Source organism: Labrus mixtus, chromosome 11 (assembly GCF_963584025.1).
Source record: "Labrus mixtus chromosome 11, fLabMix1.1, whole genome shotgun sequence".
Taxonomy (NCBI): domain Eukaryota; kingdom Metazoa; phylum Chordata; class Actinopteri; order Labriformes; family Labridae; genus Labrus; species Labrus mixtus.
In genome coordinates this window covers 26,891,398-26,905,517 of record NC_083622.1, presented here as the reverse complement: position 1 = coordinate 26,905,517, position 14,120 = coordinate 26,891,398, and the positions used below count along the sequence as shown (strand labels likewise).

The 14,120-nt window shown below is 43.4% G+C and overlaps 1 protein-coding gene across 3 annotated transcripts in view; it reads right to left on the bottom strand.

Moving 5' to 3' along the window:
- Positions 1-7,526: 7,526 nt before the first annotated feature.
- The window catches only part of LOC132984344 (teashirt homolog 1-like), a 37,785-nt gene continuing 31,191 nt past the window's right edge, over positions 7,527-14,120 (bottom strand). For all 3 annotated transcript variants that reach the window (XM_061051144.1, XM_061051143.1, XM_061051145.1), the window contains one exon: positions 7,527-12,376. In XM_061051144.1, the coding sequence (XP_060907127.1) occupies positions 8,841-12,376 (3,536 nt within the window). In that variant the 3' untranslated portion in view covers positions 7,527-8,840. The remainder of the gene's footprint in view (positions 12,377-14,120) is intronic.

Here is a 14,120-nt window from a genome sequence, read left to right as displayed (position 1 = left end):
GCCTGTCCAGAAAAAGGCCCCGAGGACCTGTACTGTACCTCACAGTCAGGTCTAATTTTGGTTACCTCGGCAACGGATGGGCTTAGGAGTGCTGAGGGAGGGGCTCCTCTAACAAGACCGGTCATATGCATAATTCATGTAAACGAGCCAAGAGAAGAGGGGTGGCAGGAGTAGTTGATGGTTGATGATCACTTCCTGAAGATTCACACGCCTGCGCGCACACACACACACACACACACACACACACACACACACACACACACACACACACACACACACACACACACACACACACACACACACACACACACACACACACGAAAACACACACACAAATAATATCACAGTTGTTGTCAAGTATTATTGTTTGTTTTACTTATTTGAAAAACAATGACCACACAGATGTTTAGTTTTCTTCATAGCCTTTCCAATGAAAAATATTTTTTATGGTTTTGAGATTTTAAGATATTTCAGATGTTAGTTTCTTACAAAAATCGACCCAAACACATTTACATTTTAATCTAATAAGCACTTTATTGAGTCATTGAAGCACAAATGATGTGAGGCTGAGGAGCAGTGGTTTCAGTGGTGCTTGTTGAAAACAATCAGATCCTCTGAAATGACAGAGGGATTCAACAAAACTTCATCATTTCATCATTTCCACTCATGAACAGATGTCTCAAAGGACAAAAATCATGGCTGTGATTTCACTCAACATGCATATCACCAAAGTGTGAATGTTCTTGTGTGTGCCTCTGTTGTGTTTGTGTAAGAGTCTGGGTGTCTGCATTAGTGAATCTGAATGCACTTGTTTGTGTATATGTTGCTTCTCAGTGGACATGACAAATGTGTCGCCCCTTCAGTGTGTGCAACACCGAGATGCTGCCTTCCACCACCCCTTGGAAACACACCACACACACACACACACACACACACTCACACACCCTGCCACCTCTTCGCCCTCGCTTTCCTCTCCCTGCCCCCCCACCTGCATAATAATCCCCCCCCCCTTCTTCTCTGCCAGAGCGCTCATGTCCAAACCAAACACAACAGATCAACAACTCGGCATGCAGATCGTGTCACGGGATAAATTATGCGCAGCGTGTCAGCTTCATACGTGGGCTCTCGGCTGGCTGTCCGTGACATGTGTCAGGGTGCCCCTGCATCTCCGCCGCGTAACGCTAATGACGTGATGCAGGGTTAGCCCTCCAATGCAGCCCACCCCACCCCACCTCTCCGCCTGCCCTCAAACACCACAACCCTGCTACCCCTTCACCCACTGCTCTACCACACCCCCCCCCCCCCCACTACCCATCACACAACGATGAGACAGTGTGTCACCTCCAGAAGGGCGGAAGGGAAAAAAAAATGTGGTTTTAAGGGGATAGAGATGGACAACAGTGTCTGGTCCAGTGTGAGACTGTGGTGCTTGATGGCTGAGGGCCTTTAAATAGGAGACTGTGAGCAATATGGAATTTTGAAGGTCAGTTTTCTAATTAAGCACTGTTACTCATCTTCATTTTTTTTATATCTGTCCATTTTTGTGGTAAGAAATCATTCAAACCAATGTTTTCCCTCCATAATGTTATTAGTTAAAGTGGGGGAAATGAGAAATTAAATATATGTTTTTATAACTATTCCTCAAAATTACTTTTTAAACCTATAATAATATTTCTTAAATGTAAGTATGAATGTGATAATCATTTTTAGTAAAATCAAGTATCAATACAACTGCACCTCTTTCATGCAACTACACTCAACATCAAAACAAATGCCAAAGGCCACTATCAGCTCTGTATATCTGTTGAACCCGTTACATACACAACATGACATGTAAGACCTTTTTAAAACAATTTACCGGTCCCTCTCCCCACCCCCCACCCCTCCCTCACGCCTCAAATCTCTACCTTCTCCTCTCGCTCAAGATGGTCCATTTTTTATTTATGCCCCTCTTTTTCTTTTTTCTTTTTGTTTTCAGTCTTTGTATGCAAATCCTGTCTGACTTGTCTGAATTATGTGTGTCTGTCCGGGAGCCTCTGTGATTCGGAGTGACTGAGGATTGCACACACGGTGATTGCATCCACTGGGCCTACTCTGAGCCTTGCATAAGTAATTGAGATGTCAGTATGTGTTCTCATATTCCCACAACAAAACTGTAGGAAAACATGCACTGTTGAAGGTCATTTGAATAATTCCTTAATGGAAGGAAGGCCTTGTTTTTCGGGATGCATGAAAAAGCAAATGTCAATGATCAAAATCAAGCATCATCATATCTCATGGAGGCAGCACTGATTCCTGGAGCACTTCACCCTGCATCTCCGTCTCTCTCCCTCTGAAAAGATAGATAAGGGATAAGTGTCTTTGTGCATATCAAGCACAACACGAGCCACTATTTCTCAAGGGTCTTTTTGAAACACAAATTGGTTTTGAGACATTTTCCGTGTTGACCTCTTTGATTTGAAATAGGAAATGACAGGGACATGGTAGTTCTCATATTCAAAAAGAACCCCTGAGAGGTCAATGACTGAATCATACATATACACACTGGATAATGGGAAATATGTCATTAATCTTTCATATATGGATTATTATTGTAGCTATAGACATGTCCCAAGGTGGTCAGAGAACTAGAGATAGAATAGGTAATTTAGAGGAAAGGTGTTCATAGAAAAAACATGTAAAATGTATATTTATAATGGTCCATTGTGTTATTATCAGATATTAAAGATGTCATTCCAAAGATTTTAAGTGTTTTTTTATGTCTGAAAGTGAAAGAAATGAAGACAAAGATGAAAACAAACAAACAGATGGACCCCCCCCCCCCCCCTCCCCCCTTCACATACACACACCAACACACAATAAAGGGTTATAAGAAAAAAAGGGAAAAATCATATCATAGTGTAAGGCCAGGATGAATTGGTATCGCATCTTATATTTTGTAAAACCACATCCCTCATCCTACCAAGATGGAGCAAACATTTCATCTCTTGCACGCTCTGTGTTTTGTCCGGGCTCGTGATGGATGAAAGGCCTGGCGATACACACCTGCAGTTCTCATCCGCCACCACATCATAACTAAAGGCTTGGCAGACTGGGATGATCTCCTACATCCGTTAGCCTGCCGCTGTCAAACACCATCATTCTCCAAAGACAACTCTGTCACATCAACCCTCCCACCGCAATATAAAGCCACCTTGATGAAAGACTGCTGCGTGTCCATCAAAAAAGTACAAATACACTGCTGCTGACACCAACTAGAGAGCTGCACTCTCAGTTACAGAGGCATGAGTGTCACACTAGTGCTTGGAATGATGTTGTATGAGTATCTAAAAAGAATCAATCTTCTATAAAAATGTTTCTGAATCAATAAAACACATATAGACCTCACTCTCCCTGTGTAGTCTAGCTTTTCAGAACAATAAGAAGGCCAGTTTAAGCTTTCAAGACATTACCTTGGTTAAAAAAATGTATTCAAAATTAGGTTATGTCTTTAAATAATACGTTTTGAAAATTATAGGTTCGTTTTTCCTGCACTATTGAAAGGTTGTGGAAGTTTGTTCTCAAAGCTAAATTAATAATACTATTAAAAAGGTTTAGTTATCAAAATGCATTTTTTCATAGAACCCTGTGGAGAAATGAAATGCATACTCCATTAATTTTGTTAAATCAACACAATCATATTATTAGGATCCAGACAACAATAAACACACTTTAATAATTATTTGTTTCCAAGCATCATTCTGCTATTACAAGAAAATGTAAATATTTTGTTTTCCGAAAAACTTGACATGAAAAGTGTCTATGATTACTCTATTAAAGCCCCATGGAAAACTGACTTGAAATGGTAAAAGGTTCATGTGATATCAGAATTTAACGTATCATTAAGCATCCTTTAAAATCTGAGTGAAAATAAATATTCATATCTATTAGAAAACCTCACTCAAAAAGCAGCTTATTTTGCAGCTATAGGTCATTTCTCTGTGTGGGCACCTCGATCAAAATTTCCCCCAATTCAGTGTGTATTTCAATCTTCCGACTTGCAGCTCAAAGCATCCTGGGATACCTAGCTAACAGGTAGGAGAGCTAGCAGCGCCACTTTTTAATACCTTTATCCCTCTGTATGTCAAAATCATCCATTCAAAGAAAATGGTGATATACTGTTTGGAAAATCAACTTTGAATAGAATCTTAAATTAAAGACAAGTGAGCACGGGAGATGGGCAGCACGACTCTAGCCAAACTGTTGGCTATCAGTGGATAGGCACCGAGAGGCGGAAGTGCAAGGAGGACATCGCTCGTGTTTTAGACAAAATCGTTTGGAAAACCTTGAGCATTCCAGACGGAACTGGTTGACCAGTATTGGGGCTAATGAGAGCAGCATATGTGGGAGTGCTTTAGCGTCTAAACAAATCGCAGACCCACTGTTTCTCTAAATCCACCGCAAGACAAGCTGTCATCTGCACCCCTGGATGTGAAGCCAGGGACGGCACACACAATCACGAAGGCTGAGCAGTAGGAAAAGTTTTGTTGCACTTGATCGGGTGGGACATGCGTGTATTTTTTTATTATTGGTTTAAAATTTACTGCGTGATAAATCTCAGAGCTAACCCTGCCCACTTAACACCCAAACGTCTTAAAATGTACAAAATCATAAATGACAAAATCTCTCAAACAGTTGGAAAGAGAGTTGATATCATATACATACAGTGAGATCACATATAACATAGTTAGAAGCTAGGGGCTTTAAAGTAAAAAAAATAAAATGAAAAGTCCACCGAACACGTCCTGTTTTGGTGGTAGAACCTTGTTTGGTTAGTGTGTATTGAGGGTGTAATTGTACAGAAGGAAGCGAAGCAACATTATTGAATGAAGTCCACAAACTGACTTAAATCAACATAAAAATAGACCGAGGCAGGTATCTTGTGAAAAAAACCTGAATACTGATAACTTGTTTCTGAATGCCGTTTCCACAATGAGCAGTTTTATCAGGATCCGAGCAGATTTCTCCAGACTTCAGTTCTTGATCCAGCACAAAAGCTCCCAGTCGTTGTTGCTTTGTTTGTCGATTCTCTGTCAGACACTGTTTGTTTGGTTTGAGGTATTTTGGAAGGGTATTAAACCATACGTTGGAGTTGGGTGCAAAGTTGGAGGCTTTTTATATGGCAGACACACGGCAGGGTGCTCAGAGGGAGCTTTGTTGTTGTTTCATGGTTGACAATGATCCTCATGAAGCTCTCATATGCAAACAAGGAACACCGTCCATGAAAATATGAAGTCTGACAAAAGACTAGACTGCTGCACACTTAACGCTTCAGAGGGGAACTTCCATTACTTCATTCCACTTCTATGTAACTCCATAGAGTGACACTTCTCCATCATTTCCCCTGTCATATGAAAATGATATATACTTAATGCAATACACAGGAATGTAGAGTAAATACTCCCATGCAAATATCAACATTTCCCTGTTCTATCAGGGCAGAGGCAGACATGAGTTATGCAGGTTAATACTCCCTCCCCGTGTTCCCACCAGCCCAGGTAATTTTGTTATTCCGATTGTGCCCTCTGTCTACACCCACCCCTGTCTGCCGTACATAATGGTCCCAGCCCTGAGAGGAAGCAGGCATTTACTTATACAAAACCTCGAGGAAATCCCTACCAATCCTCAGGGCTCACGTTCAGCAGCGCCCAAAACACAAAGGCTATGCAAATCTGCCCAGCCTGCGTTTATCTACCCTCGGTTTCCGTTTGCACCACGGGAACCAGCATTGTGTCGTGCGTGGCGATTATCGCATGTAATTTACATAGAATACGCACAGGAAACAGTGCACTGATCTCTAACAAAGCAGCGAAAGAGTCTCTATCGGCTCAGCAGCTATCTGACGGCACAGCAAAATTACAGGTTTAGCTGTGGGGTATTAAACCTACAAGGTGTTTTTTATTTCTGGTGTGGAGGGAACACTATCTCCTCCAAATGTTGCTTGTTTATCTGCCTTGTTTGTTTTATAACCCCAACTCTAGCAGCCCCTTTCCTGAGGATGCTGCATCTTCAGCCAGGCTAATCTGCCCTCTGCCTGTGTTTCCTTTGTCACTGAATCCGTGTATCAACACAGTGAGGTGCAGCCAGATCGAGGAGGTGTGTAATTGCACAAAGACACTCATGCTAATATAGCCGCGAGAGTAAATGTGTGTGTGACTGACTCAGCCAACATGAGACATGTTGTGAGTGTGAGGAATGGAAGTCATAACACTGCAGCATGGCGTCATCCGTACAAAGGCTGGTACTGTAAGTACTCTATCAGAAACTTGAGACATGAGGGCAAGATGAGAGATCAAATTCCAGATGAAGACGCTTTACCTGCAGGGCTGCCTGAGGAAGAAAAACCCCACAACTCGCCGCTTACCTTTGGCTGAGAGTCATCTAAAGGTCACTTTACACAGTGATTCACTTCCAGCTCTCACTACAGCTAAACATTAAGGAGGTATAAAAGAGAGATGGACCTGAACGAAGGAAAAAGAAAACTTTTGAAAAGCAAACATTTGGTGGAAAGAGGTGTCACCTCAGTGCAACGAGAGTTAATCACTTTGATTGACCTGCTTGAAGTCCAAAAGGGGCTGAAACTGTCTGTCATGCCCTTCAAGTATTATGAAAACATTATTATAGATCTGATTTTAAAAAGGCAGAAAAATTGAGGCAAAACGCTGGTGTTTTTCTGCATTTTCTACTGAAATGAAATATTTTTTATTGGCTGTAGACTAAAAATGTCACTTTATTCTGAACGTTGTTTAATCCGAAAAATAAAAACTGAAAGACATATCTTAGTGTATGGGAGCTATGGTACTACACATGCTTTAGATTTATTAGAAACTCAATCTAATTTGAATTGCTCAGAGCAAAGAACATGTGCATGATATGCTTTCTTGTTAGCCGTTCTCCAGCTGATCAGAAGAAATGAAGAGCTTTCTCTGGCTTTATCATCAAAATGTTTTTTTTTAATTTTTGGTTGGTTCACTGCGGCCAGTCAGGAGGCAATCTCCAGAAGAACAGACATCAGTCTTATTTTGTTCGAGGAAGATAGGCCAAAGTACACTGCCGTCATGAATATAACACTGATTCTTTCAGAACGGGCCCTCCGAAGGCCAGTCACAAGCCTAGCATGGGTTGCTCACAGTACAATAGGCACCCTTACAGTCTTATCACCCCAGACATCTTCATCATCATAATAATCAACAGCAGTATGATGTGGCTCAGTCATCAGTTATAAGTATGACACCAGTGACTTTTTCCTCTTTAAATGTTGCAAAGATAAAAGCAGGTCTGTTACAAAACATAAAGTACGTACTTACAGCAGGATCTTATGATGGCATAAGTTTAACCAGAAGAAGAAAAATCCTCTTAAACTGGGTTAGATTTGATATGTGTGTGATTGCTTTGATTTACCGCGAAGCTAAATCTACAGAGTACAGTTATATATACATGTTGAGTATGGTGCACTAGCATGACAAATGAACACACGACCACAAATGTATGACTTAACAACTGCTTTGGGGTTTATTTTACAATTGAGAAAGAAATGAAACGAACTAATTGGTGCTAAAAACTTTTTTTTACAATATTGTTGATAAAACATTGAAATGTATAGTCATTGTGCATCGCTTATTTATTTTCCACACCATTTCATGCATCAAATCGGATGCAAGGATAATTAAAATCATTTCTGTAAACCAAGCCAAAGAAGCTAAATTTGTATTTTCTTTAAAAAAGGACATTTTGTAGCTCTACAGCATATATCTATGTACACCATCTGTTTTTTATTTATTTTCGACCATTTTTCTATATAAAATGACATTATAAAAGTTAGAGAATGCACACACCTTAAGATACAAAGAATGTTGAGCCTTTTCAAATGGTAAGATATGTCTTATGGAGTACTGACATTTCACTGGTAATCATTTACATGTAACGGACTGTTCTCTTTACAGTTGAATAAAGCGACACAATTTAGAAAGAGAAAGTTGTAACAAACCATACAACTGGGAAATTGCTATAAGGTGATACTTCACAACAAGGAAACGTTTTTTTTCAGCAAACTTGCATACCGACGGCCATTCATTTTCACTGATTTACTCGTAACCAGAAGCAGCGTTTCAGTTTTTCGAAATGTTCACATGGTCTTTTTTTTTCTAATACGCTGACAGATTTATTAGCAGGCCATTCTTCATCAAACATTGCAGTGACAGGAACCAAAAAAAGGAGAGGAGGGAAATGATCAACTTTGATCTTTTAAATCAATCTGATTTTGACAAATGCTATTGAAAGATACTTCAAAACATGTTCTCTTTACAAATTCAAAATGAATCTCTCTAAGGTGCTACTTCAGTCTTTCAGGGTAATTCTTTCATTCTTTTGGTGTATACATTTAATTTTCACCTTCTTCATATCAAGTATTATACAGTTTTCTCTCCTATCAGTTCTCTTTCCACTTGCCACTTTTTACCATTGAAGCAGTAGTTGTATTTTTGCCATCAAAAGATTAAAATCTTGTGTTTAACCTTGATTCACTAAAATACATGCACAGATCAGACAAATAGCATATAAATATATTACAAAATAAGTGTAAAAAAAGCTTGGCAAAACAAAAACAAATCGACATGAAAAGACATGGTCCAGTCAGGCAGTTATCACAACAACAAAAAATAAAAATAAAAAATAAGACCGATTTTTTTTTTCTGGCGGCTCAGTTCGGCCCAGTGCAGTAACTGTGAACAATGTCATTTAGTGCAATGAATTTCTAATCAGTTCCACAGCTGTCAGTCTCTAACCTCAGCTTGAGACCCCACTTAAACTTTCTCCATCTTGTCTAGCTTCTCCAATTTCTCCAAAGCAGTGACAAACACCAGGTGGTCCTCTGGAGACTTGCCGTGGGTCTTGCTGAGGTGCAGTTTGACTGCATGTTTGCTGACGAATGTCCGATTGCACAGTCTGCACTGGTACACAGAGCCTGTGTCGTCCTCTGTCGTGGTCAAGGCTGACAGGGGGCTGCCGAATGTCATTTTGTCTGTGATCACCTTTGAGGCAGCCTGCTGCTCCCGTAGGTGCTCAGCTGACAGTTTGGACAGGTCCTTCAAGCTGAAGCCCAGGTGAGACTCCAGGTGGCCGATGTAGGAGGAGGGAGTCCTGAACTGGGAGGCACAGTCACCACAAAGAAAAACAGGCTGGCATGAGTCCATGTTTTTGAGGAACTTGGTGCCCCCAGTCCGTCTCAGCTGGTACTTGACATTAGCCAGCCAGTGGGATATGGTAGTCATGGAGAGGCCTGTGAACTTACATATGTGGACCCTTTCCTGGGGACCTAGGTCCGTCATGGCGTAGCGGCCTTCTGAGGTCTCCCTCAGGCTGGAGGCAAACTGTGCCTGGAGGATGAGGAGGTGCTGGGGATTCCAGTTGGATTGCCTCCCTTTTCTCTTCTGCACTGGGGACAGATCCTCCAGGGCGTCCTCGAACGCACTGCCATCGGCATCCGACTTCTCTGAGATGGAGGACGGAGTTGAGGATTTGGGCGTCAGTCTTCCAGTCAGGTTTTTGACCATATCTGAAATGTCCATTAGGGCGTTCTCTCTCAGGGGAGAGGAGACTGAATCAGGGAGGGAAATAATAGGTTTGTTACCATTTACACTATTGTTGAGCACACTGTTGTTGTTGTTGTTGTTATTATTATTACTGTTTGTGTTTTCGGTAGACTTATTTTTACTAAGGTCTATGGGCTGGTCACTGTTTTCATACAACTGGTAGTGATTGATGGGCTCAGCTGGCTTGCCCTGAGGAGTTGGGTTGAAAGCCGGCTTATCCATCATGCTGTTGCTGATCTTGTAAAGCATCGACAGTGGATCTGCAGCTGGGCTTACTGGTTTGGAGGCCTTACCCAGGTGTGTATTCATGATTGACTGGAGTGCACTGAGAGGATTGATGAAAGGACTTTCTGGTGAGTGATCAGTGATGATGCCAAGACTGTTGCCATTAGTTACAGGGGACTGGCAGGCCTCAGAGCTGTTCTTTGAATGGTTGTTGTGGCCGTCTACTAGGCTCTCTTTGGGCTCTCTCTTGCAGATGAGCTCCGAATCTACACTGCCTGGGCTGCTACTTCTCATACCAGACAGTTTACCTACAGACAGGTCATTTGGAGATGCTAAATGCTCTCTCTGCTCTCTCAGTGCAGGAGAGGGCGATTTGACTAAAGATGGCGGCCGGCATCGTTCCAGACTCACCATCTTCTCCTCCTTTTCCTTCTTCACAGTGGCAGCTTTGCCTGTTACTTTCTCCACTAGCTCCTCCATGGCAGTGACATTACTCCTGAGCGGGGTAGGGGAGGAAGGACTCCGGGGTGAGTGGATGACTGAGTTTGGGTCACCCACTAGGCCTCGTAGCCCACTGTTAAACATTGGCTGCATCTGGATACTTTGGACAATAGGGGGTAGGATAGAAGTTGAGCTCTTCATGGCACCCTGAAGCTGGTAGGCTGCATGAATGCTGGGATAGCCACCCCATGTGGGTGTGCCCGTCTGGGCCTTGCTAATTGCACTGGATACTGTGTTCTCCAGGGATTTAAGAATATCCAAACCCTCTTTTGGTGCCTCCTCCAAATCTTCTTCTCTAAGGTATTTATATGATGTAGTGTCATTCTCACCTGAATCATCTTTCTCCTCTTTGATTTTTTTCTCAAATGGCTCACCACCTTCAACCTTTTCATCCTCAGCCAAGTCCCTCTTTTCCTCTGAGGCAGAGGAGAGGGCGGGGGACACTGGCTGGGACTTAACACTAGTGGGAACAGGGAGTCTGGTGGTAGTGGGTGGAAGTGGAATGGACTGAATCTTTTCCTCCACCACTGGGTCAAAAACCAGCTGTTTGCCCTTCTTGGATGCAGAATGTGTTACCTTCAAAAAGTGACCTGTGACCATCATGTGGGCAGTCAGCTGCTGCAGTGTATCATGGGAGCTCCCGCACTCCATGCATTTGAGGATCTGGGCTTTACGAGCTTCAAACTGCCATGTGTAGCTGGCCCCGTTCTGATAGCCATAGCGGTTGTTTGGCGTAACATAGGGGTTAGCTGCAGCTTTTGAATCTTTGCCAACATCCCCAAGAGATACACTTCCACCACAGCTACCAGCATGGATAGAGTCTGGGGAGCATGGAGACACTATGGCATCTTGGAGAGCTCGTTTTTTAGCTGAAGTGGATACCAGTTTAGTGGCCAGGGCTGGCACTGGTTCTTTGAGAGGCACTTTCTGGTAATGCTTGGTCTTGATCATATGAACACTGAGATCTTGAAGAGATTCAAATGAGTGGCCACAGTACATGCACTTCAGGACCTTCTGGGCATCCTCTTTGCCCTCCATCTCCATCAGAGAGCGCTTGCGAGGTTTGGACCAGCGCTTCCCCTGCTCCTCCTCTTTGTCCTTATTGTCATCTCGGTAGTGTCCCGTCTCATTCATGTGGACCGTCAAACCCACCAGCGTGTCATAAGCAGCGCTGCAGTCTTTGCAGCGAAACTTGCTAGCACCAGTAAAAACAGAGCCATACAGCTTGTTGTTCTGCCGGTAGAGCTGCACTGTGCTAAAGAGGCTAGGCTCGGGTAAAAGGTGGTAGGGAGTCTGCTGGAGAGTTTTAGCGAGGGCTGCTTGGTGCCAGTCGTAAGCTACACCACTACCATTACTAGCCCCGCCACTGCTGTTCCCACTGTTGCTGGTTGCACTGTGGCTGCTAACAGAGCAAGCTGCTGTGCCATTAGTATTGCCACTTGTGTTGCCTGTGTGGTTGACAGTGGTGCCAGAACTCCTGCCGTTATGGTGACTGCTAGCCATGTTTACAATGCTGCTCTTGTTTGTGGTTGTGGTTGTGGAGACAGAAGCGGTGGAGGTTGGCTCGGGAGTGGCGAGGGCACTGTTGACACTGCCAGCTGCTACAGGCTTGGCTTTCATGATGTCCATTGTGATACTAGACCAAGAGGCATCTGAGATGAGGTTTGCATAGACGGCTTTCATCTGTGCCAGGCTGTCCTGGAAAGAGAGGCCGTTGTTGGGCCGGGAGGGCAAAGCAGAGCCTTCCCTCTCCTGAGCGTCCCTGGAAGGGGTGCTCTTGAAGTCTGTAAGTCTGTCACTGGCATCGCTGAGTGGAGACCCATATCCAGCATCAGGGTTGGTGCCATTGCTGAGTGGAGAGTCTCTGTAACTGGGTGGTTGGCCTCCATCTGCATCTGCGTCTTCCTCCTCCTCGTTGCACAGGAACTCATTGTCCTGTCCGTCTAATGAGAGGCCATCATCCTGCAGGTGCTCTTCCCCATCTTGACCAGCTACCTTAAGCTCGTCTTCGGGCATGTATGCTGGAGAGAAAGAAAGCAAGAGAGAAGACAAAAAGGGAAGGGAAAGAAGAGAGAGAAAAGAGGTCAACTCAGTGAAATTAAAGATTTACAGCACACTAACAGGACCACTGTCAAAATAACATGGAATGAATACTAAATGATGAGAAATGTAGGCTTTTATTCTCCTCCAATGCGAGTGCGTGTATGTGTCAGTTTGCATGCATGCAAGAGTTTGTGTATATTTTACACACATGTGGCTCTGAAAGCCAGCGGTGAAAAAAGCCTCCAAGGGAAAAATAAATCACTGAGCTTCTGACAGTTGTCCTTTTCCTTCCCAACTCCCTATTCCTCCACACAGGCCTTATGTTTCCCAGGAAATGACTTGCTGTTTGGCCTTGTTAGCCAGCTGCATGCTTGCATGTTCAACTCCCCCCTTTTTCTCCTTCTTTCTCACTTCCCTAAGCGTTATTGTCTCTCACTCATCCAGTCCAGAAAGTTCAGCTCCTCACATGTTCAGGTTATGCAACTCATCTGGGAGTGAATGAAACAAAACACTAATTCTGTTGCATTTTTTTTTCCTGAACCTTCTCCGATATACTGAAGTCATTTTCATTTTAGCAAGTGAGAAATGGTACTGTTGCTAAGTCCAATTAGACTTTTTAATGCATTTGCAAAATATTATATGGTTTTGTGATCCAAAATGGCATGGCAAAAGCTCCAAGGAATGACAGAATCAAAGAGGAAAGCAAGCAAAAAAAAGAGGGGCAGGGGCAAAAAATCTGGGCATGGAAGAAGGCCACTTAACAAAGCTGAGTTGTTACAGGTTTACCAGAAAAATATATAAAGGCAAATGAGATATTAGGCCAGACCGTATGTATGTGTGTGTGTGTGTGTGTGTGTGTGTGTGTGTGTGTGTCTGTGTGTGTGTGTGTGTGTGTGTTTGCGCATGATAGGGGAAGACACAGCAAGTATCTGTAAGTAGGAGAGACAGGAGGTGGTTATGGAAAGAACAAGTGAGTGAAGAAAAGACGTAGGGGAGAAAGGAAAAAGTGAGCAGGAGGTGGTGGGTTTGATGGGTGGTGAGAGGGGGAGTACAAGAAAAGGGAGAAAGAAGAGAGAGAGGGAGAGGGTGAGGCAGACAGGAAAGACGGCCCCCTAGCTTCTTCCTTTATCTCCTTCCTGCATGGTGAGATGTGTGTCCTAGATGCCAGTATCAGTCTCTCCTGATGAAACAGATGTGCTGTCAGCTTCAAACGGCACGCTAACCTGTCATATCATAATCTAAGTGGACATAATACCTGATATATATACACTGGCACCATTTACTGCTGCCTGAGAGGAGATGGGTGGAGGAGGTGGGGGAGGTGAGCAGCTGCACCGTCGACTGTGACTGTGCACTGATGTGCATGCGTGTGTGCGAGTGCCTCAGTAAGTGCCTGTTTGCAAATGCATGTTTGTCCGCATGCTCACCTTTCAGTGCCTGTGTGTGTACTTTACACACTCTGCAGCATCATGCATGTTTGCTCATTCAGTGCAAACCTGAACCCACCGACCATAATATTGCCTATAAGTCTGAGTTCGCTGTGTGCTACTGATACACCCTTCTCCAAATGAGCAACATACTCCCCTAACGCTTGACAGGATTTCAGTGAAATGAGAGCACTACAGGAGAACCTGGCTGCGCTTCAATCCCACTGACAGACTGAGACCGAGACAGTTTCTAAAACTCCTGAAAATCCCTAACACAGCAGATTAGCATTATGTG